This window comes from Diadema antillarum, unplaced genomic scaffold (assembly GCF_040938485.1).
Source record: "Diadema antillarum isolate AM-2024a unplaced genomic scaffold, OU_Dant_1.0 scf00000038, whole genome shotgun sequence".
Taxonomy (NCBI): Eukaryota; Metazoa; Echinodermata; class Echinoidea; order Diadematoida; family Diadematidae; genus Diadema; species Diadema antillarum.
The window spans coordinates 3,071,258-3,092,451 of record NW_027270927.1 but is presented as its reverse complement, the minus strand read 5'-3'; the positions used below and the strand labels follow the sequence as shown (position 1 = coordinate 3,092,451).

General features: G+C 38.6%; 1 protein-coding gene across 1 annotated transcript; it reads left to right on the top strand.

Annotated features, from left to right (window-relative positions):
- The first annotated feature begins 454 nt into the window (after positions 1-454).
- Positions 455-20,789, top strand: LOC139709784 (RING finger protein 32-like). The gene is made up of 8 exons (XM_071621748.1): positions 455-517; positions 1,661-1,895; positions 2,970-3,112; positions 4,195-4,227; positions 5,751-5,875; positions 6,662-6,770; positions 15,518-15,688; positions 20,550-20,789. Exons 1-8 carry the CDS (start codon positions 455-457, stop codon positions 20,787-20,789), a joined length of 1,119 nt encoding a protein of 372 aa, XP_071477849.1.
- Positions 20,790-21,194: the final 405 nt, after the last annotated feature.

The following is a 21,194-nucleotide window of genomic DNA, read 5'->3' as shown; positions in this document are numbered from 1 at the left end:
TAGTGATTTCTGATCGGAATTTGAGCAGATCATGAGATTGACCTCCACATTCAAATTTCAGGACTGGAGTGAAATAAGTTCGTCGACTTAGATATGTAAGACGAAATACATTGAGACTTTCGTGTATTTTTATAATTTTGTATTTTTAACATGCTATGTTTATTCACAGATTTTTGGGATTATGAGAAGACCATTGCAATCGAAAATTCAGTATGACCGTTATCTTGCCAATAGAGGGAGGCAAATTCATAAAACGATGTCCTACGGTTGCATCGCTGCACGTCGTAGCGCTGCAGCTGCAGCAAGCTTTTTATGCACTGGGTGATGATGCGGTAGGTAATGACAACAAATGGATTTGGATTGGGAAAGTCCGAACATGAAGAGACGATAAAAGCCCTTTGACACCGGACGTTTTGCAGTCTTACCTCTATACTTTGATTTTTCTTTGTCGACAATGGGGTCTCAACATCATAAAAGGTCAGCTGTGTATAGTCAGAACACTTCTAAACCAACGAAGGCAAGTATTTTCCTTACACTTTTATGAAAAATACAAGACGTGAGGTGCGTAGACCCATCCGTAGTGTTCGCTGCTGGTAGAATTTAAATAAGTTTTGATGTGTGTAATGACTCCGACCATAGTAATGTTACCTAGTTCTAATCCTGTACCAAAGAGCTTATGAAGGAGAAAAATCTCTTTGTCCTGTGCACAATAGGTCTGTCACAATTTTTAATTGACTGTGTACAAGACCAAGGCAAGGGCAAGACATTAAACACTAACGTTAGACTGAGATCTGTAGCTTCTTTGTTCTCACTGTTCTTACACTTTGTTTGAGTTTAGTCCCTGGCCCTGCCACCCTATGAATTGATTTAACCCCGTTGCAGAGCACTGTAGCAATGTAGCCAGTAACTTGGGGTCGCTGTTGAGGTAGACAGAAAGATCTGTCTGTCTGGAGGAGTCTTTTATTAATTTTCTTGTTTGTTTGACGTTATCGCTCTCCGTAGTACTACTACTAGTAGACAGGAGGGGATCCGTGAAGCCAGACGCAGTCTCCGCGAAATGTTCATGTATCTTGACGACCAGATACAGACCGATCTTTCTGTCAACTGTTGAGGTTACCAATGAATATGTATATATAGACCTATATATATATTTTTTTTTTTTTTTTTTTTCAGGAGTATGAAAATGACTGGGATAACTAATCTAAAGAGAAAATTGTTCAAGTTTTACATAGGCATTGATGAAAACAAATCAACAACAACTATTGATTCAATCAGTCAGGTCAACCTTCTCCCACAACGCTACATTAGTACATAGTCGAAAAAACATACGTCTAAAAAAATTTGGTTTCATTTGAAAACAATACATGAGAAAAGCAACATGAATTGCAGTTAATTGAGCTAAATCTGTGCTTTCAGTGTTGTAAGTGTACATAATGTACGTACAACAGGTAGCCCGACCAGACGCTGTGTGCCCGCACAGTAACAGGGCAGTGTATAGTTACCCAATAGGATGAAATCTCTAATGTGTTTACAGACTGTTGATTTTAATGCTCCTTAGGGCTTGTGAAAATATGACATGTATGTAGATATTTCTCTAGTGAACGTGAGCCAGAACCACTGGTCAGTAAGTTAACATTTGAACTATTGTTTGTACCACTAGGGCAGCAGCACTGCCCTTACAGCTGTTGCAATCCAAGACCACATGATGAGGAACCTGTCACTTGTCGATCCATTCAAGAAGGCCAAACAAAAACCACCACCAGCCAAGAAGCCGCCAAGGAACATCAAGCCCGTTGTTGACACTAGACGCAATGCCCATCTCTCCAAGAGTTCGAAAAAATCAGAGACAGAAAAGGAATATGTACTTGACCCAAAGCCAAAGCCACTCTCACTCGGTAAGTATCTGACATAGAAAAATAATTTGTAATGCATTTTGGAAGTACCCCTGAGTATCTGGTAGGCGCTGATTCAAAGTACTGAAGTAATGAGATGAGCTCCCAGTACAGCAAGTTTAAGATATACTGTAGTTCTCCTGCTTTGTGAAGATTTTCTACGGATTAGATGATTTTTTGCACCAAAATGCATGATTTTGAAGCATCAAATCTCCACAGATGTGCAAATCAGCAAGTAATGCATATCTGTGAGAGCTGTGATGTCAGTTATTAAATGATAAACAATCTTCATGTATTACAATGATCACATTTGATGCAAAATTCAATTGGGCTGTGTACCACTAAACAAGAGATAAAGGATTTTATTTTCTCAAACAAAATGTTTCCACCTGATTTGTCTCACATGACCCAGGCATACATGTATACACACATGCCTCCACACATTATGTGCATAGTATGTATGTTTGTATTGTATGTGTGTTTGTGATTGTATGCATGTGTGTACCCAGCAATGTTGAGGTAATGTTACTGACAGTACCCAGTAGAATGATACTCATAGGAAGAGAGTACCCCCAGGTAAAATAAGATGATGGTATTGCTGTTTATATTTTGTTATCCATGATTGTAATAATTTATCACCGTATGGCCATTACGAGTTTGACATAATGTGGATTGGAGTTACAAATGTATATACCCTCTTTTCTGGAGGATATTGAAAAAAAAAGAATGTGGCTGAGGTACAACATGCCAACTCTAGTCACAGAATCTGTGGTTGAACAAAAAATTGAATAAAGTTACGGAAGAAACAGTGATATTATGATCTCGACTGTCAGTTTCAAGTGCCCATATGATATCATTTATCATATTTTACTGAAAGTGAAGTAATTCCAACTTTCTGATTATGTCTTACATGTATGTTCATTCAACTTTGTAGTTTTGCTCGTTTTGCAGGTTTATTTTTTTTTTAATCTCTTTTATAGGGATGTGCTGCTCCCCATCTATACAGAAGACCTTAATTCTCAGAATTTTGAGTGTCCTTCCATCAATTTTCCTTCATCTTCATTTCCTCTGCTTTAGCTCAAAAAATGGGCCTGGTTGAAGCCCCAGAGCAGCCTCTGTCTGAGAATGAGTGGGCCCGGGTCAAGGACAAGTCTAACAAGAGGGATGATTCGGTGCAGCCCTGCGTCATCTGCAAGGAGGATTTTGGCACTGAACAGCAAGTGAGTGTCTCAGTTTGACAGCAAGGGCTAAGAAAGCAATTGACAATTACTCAAAAAGCCATTTATAGATAAACAACAGACAAACAAATAGAAAGCAAAACATATATTAATCTTTAAAGGCTGCAGTTATATGTCTCTGTGCCTGAATCAACACATTTTCTTTATGCTTATTATTCTCTCTTTTCTTGTTTTTTTTTCTCAAAAATATCATCATTAATATTATTATCATTATTATGCTTATTTTTTTGTGATCATTATAATGATAATATTGCATCATTACCACCGCCAAGGGGGAGGTTATGTTTTCGTTACCGTTGGTTTGTTTGTTAGTTAGTTAGTTAGTTTGTCCGTGTGCAAAATAACTCAAAAAGTAGTGAACAGATTTAGATGAAACTTGCAGGAAAGGTTGAGAATGACACAAGTAACAAACGATTAACTTTTGGTAGTGATCAGAGAATTTTGGGGGAATTTATGAAGGATTTTTGATATTTTGGCAGGTAGGGTCAATGAACTAGGGAGTTCAGGCTGCGCGTATTTGAGGTTTGTATGCGCGCACTAAAGTGCGTGCTCTAGTTTCTGCTAGGGCGAGGCGCGCCGTGCAGCTGAGGGTTTATGACGTAACAAAGGCTTCTATATTGGGAAATCGGGCAATTTTTTTTCAGCATGTATACCTATCAGTGGATATCACCGATCTCTATGGAAGAGCCCAAAGAGCTTTGAACTTCCCCAGTGGTGGAGAGGAGAAAAATCTCTTTACAAGATCATCGGTGGAAAGTAGCTGCTTGACTGAGGTCTGCGCTCTCAGAGTGCTTTTCTAGTTGTTACTGTTATCGCTATAGTCATCAATGTTATCATTCATAGAACAGTTTTGAATGCCTATGTCTTTCTGTCTCAGTCCTACATATACCCTCTTCTAATGATAGAAGTTAGCACCATTAACCCGTTGAGGACGAGTCCCAAGTATACTCGGGCAGGTGTCTATGGGAAATGCATGCTGTAGCAAAATCAAACCGTCCTCAACGGGTTAATTATAAAGTAGAAAGAATTATGCAGCCACAATTTCCTTTTTATTGCATCTTCAGGTCCTGCTGTCCTGTTCGCATGTCTTCCATTGGGTGAGTCCAGTGGTCAGTCTGCTGGTCACTTGGCTGGTCAGTCTGTGAGCTCAGTCTGATCATGTCTTTGTACAGGTTTAGTATGTGATTCTCAGAGATGCTGTTAAGTTTTGGCCAATGCATGTTCACCCTCATTGTTGATTTTGAGCAACATGGTCTTATCATGATGTTTGTCTTCCTTGAAGACCACCATCTCACATTGCCATGAAGAGTTATAGCAGGCCTTAGGACCCTTTCACACTTGGACAGTTTAGATGGCAGTTTTTGGCAGTCCAGCAACCTGCCTAGCTTCACTGAGAAATAATATTCCATTTCCGTCCATCCATCACTTATATTCAATTATTCATGAGGACTGTGGAAGAACCACCAAATTTCATGCATGTTTCATTTTTCTTGGCTGTCGTGGCTTGAAATGGGTTGTGTTAAAACACATTGGCATCACGATTCATCACATAATGAACTTCAGTCTCTGTGTTTGCAGTGGGAGATCTTTGATAATGCCATGTTACACTGCCATTATGCAACAGTCCTCATGATATTTTCAGACCCTATTCACTGTTTGATCAAGTTCATTCACCATGGATTGGATGTGCTTCAAAGCGGTGTGAGAACCCGTGGTAACCACCATCTGAACAGCTAATGTGTGAAAGGGGCTTTCTTTATGTTCCTTTCAATTTACAGATGTATAAAGTAGTAGTGACTAAAAAGGCATTGGCAAGACTGTGCAGGTGATTTTTCTCTCAAGAGAAGGGACAGAAATACATTGTCAGTCCAAACATAGCTACAGTGCACATATGATGGAGTCAAGATCAAAAACAAAATAAATCAGAAAACCCTGTCTAATTTATTAAGTGAATTTGACATTTAGTAATAGTGCTCAAAGTTATCAATGCATTATCATCACATTTTAACCCGCATCAAATGATAATCTCATAGGTCACTTGTATTAAATGTAATAGATACTGCCACCTGAACACTCAATAAGGTGACAACATTTCCCCACTGTGGAATTATTTGCTGCCCCATTATAGCAGTGAATAAATTCGATGTCTTTTCATTTACCAGGAGCCCATTTGAAAACAGATTTTCATCAAATAAACGGTGAATCCTTTTTAAAATTACATGCTCTTTCATATTTCATAAGAGGTTTCTCATTATCTCAATTGGAAATGTTATTAACATGAATCCTCACCTCAACCAGTACTGTACAGTCCCTTTAAACTCATAAAGTTCCCTTTCTACCTTATTTCTTGTTTAACTTGAACATGATATGGAATTTCTCTTGAAGTGATCTGATTCCAACAGCTGCATGCTGTATTTTGCTGTATGTTGCTACGTTATGTTATGTGGTGCTGTATATTGTAACATTTTCTCACCACTGTTTCCTTGAAGCAGTTTTTAGCACAGTATCTTTCTCATCACGTACATGAGGTGAGGTGTTACATTCACTACCTGCCGTATCAGCAAACAAAATCAATGACTTGACATCTTTTGTTCCCCTTTCCCCTCTTCATCTTGTTCAGAACTGCTTACAAGCTTTTGAAAGATTTACCGGCCGCAAGACATGCCCAATGTGTAGGAAACAGGAATATCAGACACGGGTGATCCACGAAGGGGCCCGCTACCACCGGCAGAAATGCGCAACAAGGTTAGTGAATCTAGCACAGGAAGGCATACTGATGCATCTTCGAAATTTAAAAACTTTGGATGAAATGACAGTAGTCCCATTTTATAGGTTTGATAGCTCTGCAGTGTACCTGAAGAATGAGACTGGTGCTGCAAATGTGCATGATTCCATTCTTGTGAGTATCCTAAAGTCTTTAGACTCAAATTTGTAATTTTATTCCTCTGTCCATTCGGCTTTGCGTTGTTAAAGCATCATGCCATGTATTTAAAAAAAAAAATCCATCAGCTTTCCATAAAATTTGTAAAGATGAGAAGCTTGCACGAAGAATTCATGAAGTCTGGGAAAAATCAAGTCAAGACCAAGAGTCAAAGGTGTGTGCCAAATTCTATGATTTCACTGTAAAGCAAATCTTCAGTGTCGTATTATTTTCAGTCTGCTTTGTGTGATGAAGCATAACCATGAAGTCAATTTCAAGTGAAATTTCGAGAGGTCAGGTAGAGGTTTTTAGAGGTCTTCCCAAATGCCCTCATAACTGTGAGATTTGATTTCAACATCATGGAATACAGGAAATATTTTGACAAGGCAATCATGTGGACAGGTTTTTTTTTTTTTTTCAGTCAGTTGCAAATAAACCTTGCCAATTCATTACCTTATGTCAGTTGTAGTGGTGGTTCAGAAGTCATTAATTGCTAATGGTTGAGTTTGGTTGGCTTGTGGATCCTTCATTTTCATTATTTCTAAGTGGACCTGGAACAGGTTCTGATTGGTTCTGATTCTCAAGACCATCTTTGCGTGAAATATCTCCAGAATTCAGTCCTGCTGGAGAGGCTATGTCGTCCGCTCGTGGTACAAGAAGCTGCGTGAGACCGTCCCTCCGAAAGATCCCAATCTCCGAAAGAAGTTCTACGAGGCAAAGGTGGGGCGGGGCTAAGTTCGGAGTTGCGAACATAAGGCACTGCTACTACACTAATGAATACACTCACACACACACACACACACACACACAAATTACTCTATTTTCTGGAATTTTTACCTCCGTCAAGGGAGGAGGTTATGTTTTCATTACCGTTTTTTTTTTTGTCTATGTGCAAAAAAAAAAAAAACTAAAAAAGTTGTGAACGGATTTGGATGAAACTTACATGGAAAGTTGAGAATGGTACAAGTATCAGATTATTAAATTTTAGAAGTGATCCGACAATTTTTGCAGATTTTTGAAGGATTTTTAATATTTTGGCAGGTAGGGTCAATGAACTTGGGAGTTCAAGCTGCACATTTTTAAGGTTTTCATACGCACACTAATTTGCATGCTCTAGTTTCTGATAGGGTGAGGCGCGCCATGCAGCTGGAAGTTGATGACGTAACAAAAGGCTTTTATATTGGGAAATCGGGCGATTTTCAGCATGTACACAAAATGAGTGGAAATCACTGATTTATATGGAAGAACAAGATGAGTAGTTTCTGATAGGGTGAGGCGCACCACGCAGCTGGAAGTTGATGACGTAACAAAAGACTTTTATATTGGGAAATCGGGCGATTTTCAGCATGCACACAGAATGAGTGGAAATCACTGATCTATGTGGAAGAACAAGATCAGTGATGGAAATGAGCTGCTTGGCGGAGGTTTGCGCTGTCAGAGTGCTTCTCTAGTTTTTTGTGCTTTCTAATGATATGTCAGCTGTCACATTGTATTTTGAAATCCTATCACAGAACTTGAAAGGGCACTCACTGTGTACAGTACCTCACTGGGAGAGTTTTTAGAAAAGAAAATAATGGTTTTGACATCTAAATACATTTGTACATGCAAGCTTGTAGAGCAAGATTTTAAATACTGCAAGTCAGTGTAACACATTTGAGGCAGAGGTTTCTGTAAAAACTGTCTTAGACTTTGAATTACATTAGAAGGAATAAGATATTGAACTTTGATAATGGTTTGGTTTGGGGTTTTTTTTTCAAATTGTTTGTCGAAATTTTTTGCTGCCAAAGCAACATCTTTTACAGTTTTCTCTTGTTTGATTTCTTTGGTTTTTATTATGGAAACAGTTAGATGAGTCACAGAAATAGATTCATACAAAGGTACACTGTAGAGAGATGCATGATGGAAGAGTTTATTATCTAAATTTCTATCTTAAAACATGCAGCTTATCTTGTAGGACAGTGCATAAAATGACCAAAGCCCTTGGTATTTTGTGTGATAGCAAGATAGACTGAACCTAAACACTTGTCTAGTAATGTAAAAGATTGCATTTTTATTCTTGTGAAGTTTGCGAGCCGGGTGGCATTTGCAAATTGAACAACCAATGAAAAAAATGTAAACACTTATCACGACTTGAATGCAGTGTGCACTGGAACACTTCTCTGTTTATTACTGTTCTCCACAATTGCGAATTTAACCACTCATAAAATTGTCCAAAAGTCCTGATTTGCAAAAACAAATTAGACTCATTAAGTATCTGTCATATACAGCATTCCCCGTGATTGCAAAGATGTCAAATTTGTGTTACGATGAGTGTGTGTTTTGCTATTTTTGTATTTTTTGTGTCTTTTTTTTCTTCAATCCTGAAAGCAAAGTTTTGGAATGTGTATTCTGTTTAAACCCAATTATATCACTATCTCTTCATTAATACAAGGCAGCAAATTATGCCATGATTTAATAAAGGCAAATGAAATAAAGTAAAGCAATTCTGGAGCATGTGCAAGAGAAGGCTCAAATAGTCAAAAACAAAACAAAACAAAAAGATGATGAAAATAAGGAAGAACAATTTCAAGTCAATAGTGTTTTTTGGTCCATTTTCCTGATTTGGCCCTCGTCAGATTTTTAGCCATTTATCAACCAATTGTGACCAAACTAGACATGTTGGTGTCTCATCATGTATTTTACAAGAATGCATAGTCAAATGTATAAATTTATGTATTTTTATTTATAATTTCTCCAATTAGTTATGCAAGTATGATTTTTTTTTTTCAAGAAATTCTAATTATAACAGTATTCCCTCCATTCATGTAGAAAAAGCAATCAAATTTGGCATGGTCAAAGCATGTCATGTAATCTGAAGGAGATCTTAGGCAAATGTATTAAAATCTGATATTTGGTTCTAGGACAATTACCCCCTGGATAACTACCCCAGACCCTTCCCCTTACCCTAAACCTAATCCTGAACCTAATCCTAACCATAACCCAAATTCTAATTCGAAACCTAACCCTAATCTTACTATAACCAGTATTTAGCCATGGGATGGTTGTCCTGATACACTAATATTGAATTGTAATTGATTATGATTTATGTGTGTGTGCAAAATTATGAATTTTGCATTTTGATTGCCACATTAGGGCATTAATCTTGCATATTTCTTTTGTTTTTATTGATTATCTATTTGTTGAATTTTATCTTCTAATATTATTTTGTCCTCTAGAATAAATTGTGAAAGCCGAAAAGGATATTATATCAGAAAATCCTGAAAAGAAAAGAACATTCTTCTGATGATACTTGTAAAATCCATGCATTCTACACACAAAAAGCATAGGAAACCACCATATCTCCACAACATAAGGGTCTTAGGATATGTGCGACGTGTGAAAAAAAAAAAATCATTTAATTTCAGCCTGAGATCTTTTTATGTTGAAAAAAAAAATCATGAAAAATGTTGAACAATGGGGAAAGGAGCATTTCATTTCAATCAGATAAGAAATTACGGGGAAAAAAATAGTTGATGGCATTTTAAGGTTTCATGTGTCCCCCCCCCCCCCCCCCCCCCAAAAAAAAAAAGAAAAAAAGAAAAAAAGAAAAAAAGAAATGATTTGATCTACAGTTATATGCAAATTAGATCTAGGTAATGATGTCATAGCCTTTCAAACCTCCCATTGGCTGACACAAATACCTTACAAAACTATGTGCAAGGAAGTCATGTGTGCAAGCAAGTCATCATATCACAGGATTTCTGTTCTTGATATAGATTTAAAAAGAAGTAATGTATATTCCTCACATGACATTTTTCTAGAATTCCAATAATCTAGCACTGGAGAAGTTGTAAATTGGAGAGGGATGTTGTTGCTGAATTCTTGATGAAAAATTGAACTTACAGTGAACAGTATGTCAAATTCAATGAGAGAGCTGTGATTCAGTTACATCATCTCTCTTTTCTGATATACATACATGTACCATATCATTGTTTCCAGTATTACCCTCATACAATAGATAAAAACACACACACACACACAAATCTTTAAATTCCCAAATTCTGTAATGTTTTATACAGATAGATATTTTTTTCCACTGTAATAGAACTTGTACTGTTCAGTTTGTTGACTTTCTTCTTTTCATCAAAGTCAAATGATATTAGAACACCGAAGGGTGTTTCCCTTTAACATTGTCAGGTGTTGGAAACGGGGTCTGATGTATGATTTGTGTCTGACGCAGCCATTAAAATTCAATACCAGTGTTTATGGATTATTTGCCTGAGGCAGTTTTGAGGCTTTTTACTATCCTGGCCATGAACGTAAATCTTCCAGAAGGATGTTTGTATGCCTGATAAATTATTTCACTTCAGGTGCATGCAATCATGATGAAGTCTTCCTCCCTACTCCTCCCTCCCCCCCCCCCCCCCCCACTCCCTTCTCTAACTAATCTGCCTTAGAAGTTTGTTTTGATTTAGAAAGTTTACTAGAACCAAACATCCATGTGCTTTAGGGATCTCTTTCCAATGCACTGTGTTCCAGGCCAGCCCTCCCTCCCCTAATCCCAGTCCTGATTGTATAATGTGCCTAAATTTTTCCCAGAGAGTATGTTCATCCCCTAGTAGTTTGGCAACTAGGAGCAACTAGAACAACAAGGAAATATATATTATGTATCTTGTGCATGTCTTTTCTGTCTGATTTAGCATATTCTCATAGAAGCTTTCTTTTCATCAGCAGAAATGTTATAATGGTTGTCAAGCAGGATATTACTGTTTACAAGTTAGCCTTCATTGATGTATTTGATGTGGTGAACATTTTGACTCATTCAGTTTTATAGGTAAATCAACTACTTTAAATCTTGGATATGCCTTTCGTACTAATGGTGTCATTGAGGATACTGACATTGCATTTCAAGATTTCAGTCTAATGAAATATACGGAATGGCCCATGAAGAAGATTTATGGTTTTGCAAGCCACAAGTTGAAGAAGGTGTCAAATTATACCTGAACATTGTCTCTAAAATGACTTTTACATCACTTTACATCATGTTTTCCTACTTTGTGGGGTTGGATGTTTCATTTCCTGTTCATTATGCTACTGCTTCTGACCGATTGCCTGTTGCGTGATAGGTGAGACTGGATATTAATATCCTCTGCTAGTATCTCTTTTTTGAGTCTCACAAGTTTAATCCCCCTTGTCATGAATTAGACAAGACACTGAGGAGTTTGTATTCTTTTAGAAACTAAAGACTTTCCTCTCATCGTGCTATTAGTTGAGCACAATGTATGTTCAGTAATTGTACAAGTGCGCTCTCTGACCGGTCTGAAAACTTATTTGTCCAGTGCATCACGTTCAATACAAGGGATTTCTTTCTAACATCTCCGAGGAGGCTATACAATGCGTCACATGTCCCAGCTGATAAACGTTTGGGAGAAAATTGCAGTTTCTTAAGACTAAAACTTCTTGTTGATTTTGGCTACCATTTTCAACTTAAATCAGCTGTGATTCAACTGTGATCTAATGCCATTGTGTTACTATTCCTGCACAATCAAAAGAGCGTTCTTTACACAGACAAATACAGCAATAAACTTCCATGTAGTGCTTTAAGTGTTTTTTTGTTGTTGTTTCATTTTGATTACATTTTGCACTCCCTGTCAAAATATCTTCCTTGCAGGCATTTATCAAACTTGACTGCCTTTATCGAGCACTCAAGGATGGTAAACGTGATATCTTGTGAGCCTGGACAGACAATATTTTCCGTAAAAATATGTTCACAACATGTGCACATGTCTAGATCTTTGTCAGAACACCATGAAGAGTAGGCCTACACACATCTAATTTTATCATCAATCTCAAACTATACGCTGCAGCTGTAAATGCTATCAACATATTACCTGCTGGAGACTGTGTAAATTTCCCATAGGGTTGATATTTAGAGCGCTGGGCCTTGTTGCATAAAACTTTTGTTGAAATCAAACGTAAGTCCGAAATCAAATGTAAGAATCAGACCTAACTGACGATCAAACATAGATTATGTTGCATAAAGGTCAATATTAAAGATCAAACTTAAGTTGGGTTTGATTTTGAGCTGATGAATGTACGTAGACAAACCTACTTTTGATAATCACTTTCTCCCATTGATTCTAATTGGCTGATAGCAAGTTATGAATGTTTGATTTTGTGTTGAATATCAGACATAACATTTTTATGCATCTTGATGCTATAGATTGATGCACTCTAATTTCAAATCTCATCTGTGTATGAATCAAAACGCTGAGTTCTCTCACATAAAATTTTCTCCATCCTAAAATGCCTTGTATTCTCTTCCTCCACAACTAAATCAGCCATGTTAGTTATCAAGAAGTTGATTAAAACCAACTTTATGTTTGATTTCATGCCCTTATGTGTGATTTAAAGCATTTATGACTGACCTATCCGTGCATAAACTTATATTTGATACGGGGTTACTTTTTTTTTTTTTTTTCATTTTTGAAATCAAACATAACTCTTTGTGCAAAAAAAAATCAAACATAACTTTACAAATGTATGTTGTTGTTTTTTTCCAGATTTATGTTTGAGTATGTTTAATCTTTGAGTTTTATGCAAAAGGGCCCCAGTTTCTGTAATCAACGAGTTAATTTATGTAGGGGTTGTATACTGTGTGACATCAAACATTTCGAATTAAGACACTGCACTGCTAGGCCTTCTTAGCATATTTTGCTGATTCCAGTGGCTATGTTTATGGCAACAATGTTGACTGATGCATGGCACATGTGTGTATTCTTCTTTTTGTAATCATCCTTGTTATTTATGGTGAGTGTGTATATCACTGAAAGTTGTCAAAGAAAAAGATCAATCACTGGGGCACATGTTGGTATGCAAGTCTGCTCTGAAGAATTCCAATTGAGCAAGGCTTCTCTTCTTACCTGTCCATTTGAAATAGGCGTTGCCTAGCAACGTGGGCTTTCACCTTCTTGTCAATTGACGGGGACAGTATTTGGGTTGAAGGGTGCCAGGGAAGCGATAAATAAAGCAACTCAGGACTGCAACTTTTCCATTGTAGGAGCCAAGAGAGATAGAGAACATACTCACAGAGAGATTAGTTAGAAAAAAAAGAGTAAAAGACAACAAAACAATAATAGCCGGAAGAGCCCTCATGTCTTATTACACTAACTTGTTGACATTCTAGTTGAAAAAGCACTATATCTAACTTTGATGTCCTTTCGCGTTAAAAAACAACAAAAAACATAATGCCAATACATAATAGAAAGATGAGTTATGTTGTAGCACATTTCCTGCTATTTGCAAGGACTACGGATATCAAGATGTCAAGAATAGAATGTAAGCAATGCCGTAAGTGTTCATATGTTTTTTTATCAATTTCTTTGAGAGTCCATATATCAGTTGGGAGGAATCCTTTTGAAATATGGTGGCACTAAGTTACACCAAGGCTATTAACGAAAGATGGAGGCCAAGGGACAATATCTTCCTTGCCTTCACATAGTTTTGATAGTAATTTATTTCATGTGTATCAAATTCCATGCATACCTCTAAGTTTATTATACATTGTTTCTAAGCAGTGAAACAAAGCAGTGAAATGAAAGAAACACCTGCTAAAGAAGACAACTAGAAAATACACTCACAAATGACCAAACACTGCATAAGACTGCATATCATACAAGTGCTAATAAAGAAGAAAAAAACATATTTGACTGCACAAGATGGGAGTCCAAGCTTTCATTTCAAGAAGCATGTAATTGCCTAGTTGACCAAATCCTGTTGAATCTAGTCTTTCAATATTAATTTTTTATTTTGACAAGCTAGCCATAATCATATCACCTCCTTTTCTATTTGAAATTTCTTCTTTCCTCTGCACCCAAATTCTTGCAAACAATTCTAAATAAAATCAGATCTGTCATGTGTGATGATTTTAAGCATTCCAATATGTAAATATTTATGAGTCCTTATGATGTAACTTAAGTAGAAATTGATGATTTTATGATTTGTACCATCTAAATCTGTTGAATGCACTTGAATCTATATTTTGCATAATATTAAACATTGTGGTGTGTGTGCAACAGTGCGAGTTCTCTCATTTTGAGTGCCTGACCCCACTCAGTTTTCCTCTTGTCCACCCTGGAGCTATTGTTTGCTTCCGTCCGGCAATATTTGAATATCTGGCCATCGATCCCCCTTCTTTGGTGTCGGCTGCATCCGATTTGCAATTCTCTGACCGGTAGTGAGGATAGTAATTGGAGAGAGTGAGATAGAGAGAGGAAGGAGGGGGGGGGGGGGAGGGAGGGAGCGAGTAAGTGAGGAAGGTAGCCGCTGGCCCCTCTTTGAGTGCTGTGGATGTATCAAGAGTACGATGGGAGTAATTATTTGCAGGCAGTCCTCCTCCTTTATTGTTACTGTTGTAGTAAGTTGTTGCAGTATATGAGCCGGAAAGACCAAGAATTTGAAATAAGATAGGAATTACTGTATACAGTTTAAGCTGTTTGTTTTTTTTTCGCGTGGGTTTAATTTTCACAAATTTTGCGAAGCGAATGTTGGATCGTGAATTTAACAACATGCAAAAATGACACCATGTGCTATAAAGGTAACAATGCATTGAAGATTGCGTAGGTGTCATTTGCAGAAACAAGATCTTGCGAAAAGATCTGTGACCTCCTGATGTGCAAAAATATCTGTACATGAAAATACATGTAACAGCTTATACAGCATATGCTTTGTTATTACTTCAGAATTCCTGCATTGTTGGCAAACACACACATTACATACAAAGACGTGCTGTTGTAGGAGCAGTATATGCTTGACTGCATAGATGTGAGATAAACTCATTGATGAAGCTTAGTAGGAAATTTTGAGGGTTTTTTTTTTTGTTTTGTTTTGTTTTTCTTTGCCCATGCCTGTTTAATAGGTATAGTTAATTAGTGCCATAAGTTTTCAGGGGATTCCAGGCCCATCATTATTTTAATTAAGATCACACATATGAGTAAGTTACTAGTAATACTGTAAAATCAGAAAATTTCTGCATGCATGAAACTTGTGTGAATTTTGCGAGGAGCCACAATTTGCAAAAGCTAGATGCACAAGAAATTTTTGACTCAATCCAGTACATATGTAGTATACTCTGAATTTTTCAGTGGGCAGCAATTCGTGGAAAAAGCTGTCGACATCAAGTCACGAATGTTTCATGCCACGAATGTTTTTGGTTTTACAGTAAATTCTGCTTGGCTTTAATAGCTTTCCCATACGAGGTCATTTGAAATATCCTTTAAGGTAGCAATGTTTAAGTATGCTTATCTCATCAGTTTTTGTTACCAAAGAAAAGAGAAAAAAAATCCATCTCAATTCAGTGGCGTCCCCCTTTTGTTGAGCAGAACCAACAGGTTGCTCAATTGTTGGTATCAAGTTTCTTGCTGTGTTAGCATGGCTCTCCTCAAGTTTTGCCATTCTATCTCATGCCCTTTCTACGCACACCCTCACAGCTCCAGGCAATCACCGACCGCCTCGTGAGATCGTACGATGTCGGCGTGGACGCGTTCCTCTCGCAGATTGACCGCTCGGTGGCGGAGAGCCGCAGCGTCTTTCGTCGCCTGGAGGCGTCGCCTGCTCTGGCGGCCATCGCAGAGGACGAGTGGGAGAGGATACAGCTGAAGGTGAGATGGGGATAGGTTATCAAAATTGGGAAGGTGACCCTGGGAGGTTGGGGAGAGAGGTCAGGGTGGGGCATGGGAAAAAGAGGGTGGGATGAGATGGGGATGGTTGAGAGGTGGAAGTTGGGGAGAGGTGGTAGCCAGTGAGAGGTGCGGGGATTGGAGAAGCTGGGGTAGGGGAGAAATGGGGTGATTACAACATGAGTGTCAAGGTATGCAGGAGAAAAGAATTTATATGGCTGTTGTTATAAATGAACTGTGTTAAATGATATTTAACACAGTTCATGAACAGATCCTGTGACATCATTGATTATTTGTTTGTTTATTTGTCTATGAAAAGTGATGTGATAGTCAAGTCATTCAAGCTTGAGAAAGGCTTTAAAGGGACTGTACAGTTCTGGTTGAGGTGAGGATTGAGCTTTTAATGTTTTGCGAGATATTCAGAAACCACTCTGAGATGTCAAAGAGCATGTAATTCTAAGGGGAATTAAAGTTTATTTGATGAAAATCGGTTTTGAAATGGCTGAGATATCCAAAAACAAGGTGAAACAAAGAGATCCTAATAAAAGACGTGGCCTGTCGCCTTTTGTTATTATCACTTTTTTGGATATCTCAGCCATTTGAAAACCAATTTTCCTCAAATAAACGTTGAATCCTTCTTAAAATTACATGATTGCTCTTTCATATTTCATAAAAGGTTTCTCATTATCTCACTTAGGAATGATATAAACCTGAATCCTCACCTCAACCAGTACTGTACAGTCCCTTTAAGGCATGGAATTGGTTAATGTTTCAAGGGCTGGGATGGACTTTTGCAAGGTGGGATGCCATTTCTGTACAGATTGAAATGAAACTGGCATAAAAAGTTGGCATTGACACAAGGAACACCTCATTCAATTTTGGTAGTGATCTGGGATTTTTTAGGGATTTTTGAAGGATTTTTCATCTTTTGTCATATAAGGTCAACGAACTTGGGGTTCAAGCTGCGCGTACTGGAGATTTACATACACACACTAAAGAGCGCACTCTGCTCGGGCAAGGCGCCGTGCAATGGCGTAAACAAAATGCTTCTATCTTGGGAAATTGCATGCGTGTAAGGGTGGAAATAAATTGCTGGCTTGGCGGAAGTCTGTGCTCTCCGAGTGCTTTTCTAGTTTGCATGGTCATAAGAAGTGAATTCACAGAACATTCTCTAGCATTTCCATAAAGACTAGAAATTTGTATAAAAATTTTGAAATAATGTGGGGTGAGGGGAGTTTTTTTCAGTTAAAAGTACATGTGTGCAGAATATGGGCTAATTCAAATTGCATGTAAGATTTTAAGAACTGTCAAGGACATGCTTTCATGTGTTAATGTGGTGCTGGGAGAAAAAAGAAAAAACAACAACAGCCCAGAAAGCGTGGAATCATAATAATCAAATCACCTGTTTTCGGAATGAGTTGTATTCTTTGCCGAGAATAAGCAGAATGTGTATGCATCGTCAAGGTCCTGGAAAAGATTGCACCCCACTTCCCCCCCCCCCCAATCTCCCCACCCCCTTGCTTCCCATTTAGCATTTTCACACAATCGATGTATTCCTTCCCCCAGTGCCCCCCCCCCCCCCCCCAGGCAAAATGAGAATAAGAAGGTTGCTGAATGATTTGCAGCCAGGTAGAGCTCTAGGATATTTGTGCTCTACGTCCTTCCTGTCATTTATCTTCCCCCATCTCAGTGACTATATAAGGATGCCTCCAAATTCTAGGTATGATAAAAAAACAACAACGACGAGAGAGAGCAGCTATACGTGAAGAGGCACATCAAGAGATAAATGTTGTGGAAGAGATTCCTCAGGGCTGTTGACACACATACTCATTTGCCATTTTCTCCCCATTGCCAAGGACGACTTTGCCCAGTTAGAAGCAGGCCATGCCAGTGTCTGCCTTCAAGTCCTGTAGCAGCAAACTGTAGGAAATTTTTGCGCGAGGATAAATTGCGGCCAACTCGTCCCAGATGCTTGTTTGATGTTTTCACAATTATGTCAAGATATCCATGCCTCCTGCGGCATGCTGTATGTTATCTGCTTATACTTGACCTCTTTTTTTTAGATCATGTCTTCAGTCTGTATGATACATTCGCTGATTTGTTTTGTTTTGTTTTGTTTTGTGTTTGATGCTGTCATATTTGTTCTTATTTTCCTTCTTTTTGTCTGTCTGTCATTTCATCTACCTGTACATTGATACTGTTTGCGTGATTATTGTATGTATGTACAGTGTTGTGTATATGCATGCATGTATGTAAGGGTGTATATATATATATAATATGTATGTACCTACAGTCAACCTTGCTTATTAAAGTCGACTGTCCAAAAAAAACCCACAGATGCCTAGCATTTGCTTTTTAGGCAAGGACAAACCAAGCCGTGCATGTGCAAGCTATTTCCTCTTCCTGTTACCCATCAGTCTCCCCCTCATGACCCCAACCGCCTCTTATCAAAGTGGAGGCAGTAGTCTGCATCTTTCAGATGACATCCCACTCCCCCCTTCCCCCCCCCCCCCCCTCCCCTTCAAGCCAATGTGGCTTCTTGGAAGGAGGATGACCTCCCGCGACCTTGTCGTTCACCCTCCTCCATCACTTCCTCCATCCGTCCCTCCTCCTCCTCCTCCCACCGGAACTCTGCCAGGCAGGAGCATCTGCTTGCAAACCATTTTTTTTCCCTCTCACTTTTTCCTTTTTCACTTTTTCATTAAATGACAGGGGGAGGGGGGAAGTAAACATAGGGCAAAATGTAAATTGTGCCATTTTGGGGAGGCAGGAAAAAAAAACAAGAACATGTTCAAGGTGAATTGGTCATCATCTGATGTTGATAGTGTAACACCTTTTGAGAGGCTTTGACACTCAAATTGCATATTTTGAGTGTTAAAGCCAAGATCTTGTCTCCCTATTCTTTCAATCACAAGTTAGGATGTAAATTCAGTGGTTATCTAGTATGATACTGTGATGTACAAATTTCTCGGACATTGAAGGACAAGTCCACCTTCATAGACATGTAGATTGAGTGAATGTAGCAATATTAGTAGAACACAATGAAAGTTTGGGGGAAATCGGACAATCCATTCAAAAGTTGTGACTTTTTGAAGTTTCTTCTCAGTCACTGCTAGATGAGAAGACTACAACAGCTTGTGATGTCAAAATTTAGAATTGAGAAATTTCACTAATTTTGACAAAACAGTTCTGGAACAGTCAATATGAATATGCAAATAGTCAGTGGATGATGTCATCCCCTCACAATTTTCCACACGGTATGTACATAAACTCATGAAATTTCCAGGCTTTTCATCAAACACAGTTATGCCTATATATCTGACTGATTTTTTTCTTTGAAGTTATTCAGTCAGGAGTAACAACATATTCTATACATAAAAACCAGAAAAATTGAATTTTTGCCATTTTTTGGTACACTATCAATGGAAAATTGTGAGATGATAACATCATAAGCTCACTCATTACATATTCAGATCTACTGTTTGAGAACCGTTGTACAAAAATGAGCAAATCTTTTAAATTTCTTAACTCCCTTGCTTTTGATCCATTTTTTGTCCCCGCCGAACGAGTTCGAGCAGGGGACTATGAAACGGGCTCCGTACGTGTGTGTGTCCGTGTGTCCGTCCGTCCGTGTGTCCGTGTGTCCGTGTGTGCGTCCGTGTGTGATCAAAATCTTCAAGTTGCTACTTCTCTGTCATTTATGAGCCAATTTTGATTCTGTTTGCTTTATATGATAGCACTACATGGGAGCTTTGAAACTTCTACACAGAATTTCAGTCGTGACCTTTGACCTTGACCTTTGACCTATATTGTACATTTTGCTACAAAATGCTACTCCTTCGCCATTTCTGACCCGATTTCGATTCCGTTTGCTTTATGTGATGGCACTAGGTGAGGGCTTCAAAACTTCTACACAGAATTTTGACCTTTGACTTCTTTGACCTTTGACCTTGATTTTTTGACCTATATTGTACATTTTGCTACAAAATGCTACTCCTTCGCCATTTCTAACCCGATTTCGATTCCGTTTGCTTTATGTGATGGCACTAGGTGAGGGCTTCAAAACTTGTACACAGAATTTTGACCTTTGACTTCTTTGACCTTTGACCTTGATTTTTGACCTATATTGTACATTTTGCTACGAAATGCTACTCCTTCGCCATTTTTAACCCAATTTCGATTCTGTTTGCTTTATATGATGGCACTAGTTGAGGGCTTCAAAACTTCTACACAGAATATTGAGCTTTGACTTCTTTGACCTTTGACCTTGATTTTTGACCTATATTGTGCATTTTGCTACAGAATGCTACTCCTTCGCCATTTCTAACCCGATTTCGATTCTGTTTGCTTTATGTGATAGCACTAGGTGAGGGCTTCAAAACTTCTACACAGAATTTTGACCTTTGTCTTCTTTGACCTTTGACCTTGATTTTTGACCTATATTGTACATTGGCTACAAAATGCTACTCCTTCGCCATTTCTAACCCAATTTCGATTACATTTGCTTTATGTGATGGCACTAGGTGAGGGCTTCAAAACTTCTACACAGAATTTTGACCTTTGACTTCTTTGACCTTTGACCTTGATTTTTTACCTATATTGCACATTTTGTTACAAAATGCTACTTCCGGCGGGGACATATGTTACGCACCGCGTAATTTCTACTTTTCCTTGTTATCAAGATTTCGCTTTTGTGCCTGCCACATTTTACTCATTCTTTTCAGACACACCTTTAAGTGGTCTGGAATTTCCCTTTAAACATCACCAGTCACCTTCTCAACTTGAAAGGAGCTGTACTCATTCTCAGTTGATTTCGATGTTAATTTTTTTTTTTCCCATGCAGGCGGTAGAGAGAGGAGAGAAGGATTGTCCCATCTGCATCATGTCGCTAGGAAACATCGCCGAGGGCAACGAGGAGGTAGATTCTCCCAGGCGCGGGCAGCGCAAGACGGTCCTCCTCTCCTGCACACACGTCTTCCACCTGTGCTGCCTGCAGGCCTTCGAGGAGCTGTCCCTTGGCGAGCACAAGATCTGCCCCGTCTGCCGGTCTGGCTACCAAAAAAGGGTCCTCCAGGAGTCGTGATGGTTGTGGTGGTTAGAGAACATGGTGGAAGGGTGGAGGTGGGGCGAACGTTGAATGATCTGACCCAGTGCCCCAACTGACTGAATATCGAGACATCCGAGTCATGTTCGGAAGATGTGAAAGTATGCTAATGAGAAATGCCACTTTCTCTCAGTAAGGAGAGCCCACCTTCTCGCACCAGGAAAGGCAGTCATGAATTTCTCGCTGCGTACAGGAAATGTGGCATCTCACCGCAGGCCTCTGGGGGTAGACAGGTGCGAGATGGAGCTAAGAAGAGGAATGCACATATTGTATCTCCCTCTGGTTTCACTGTATCCCTCACTGTGCGGTTTCTCAATGTCTTTCATGTTAGTCTGGTACTGTTGCAAATGCTGAAAGATGTTAGACATGAAGAGTGTAGGAAAG

Coding starts and splice junctions, on each gene's coding strand:
- LOC139709784 (XM_071621748.1), top strand. CDS start 455: ATGGGGTCTCAACATCATAAAAGGTCAGCTGTGTATAGTCAGAACACT. Junction 4,228..5,750: donor GTTCGCATGTCTTCCATTGG/GTGAGTCCAGTG, acceptor CATCTTGTTCAG/AACTGCTTACAAGCTTTTGA. Junction 5,876..6,661: donor CGGCAGAAATGCGCAACAAG/GTTAGTGAATCT, acceptor AAATATCTCCAG/AATTCAGTCCTGCTGGAGAG.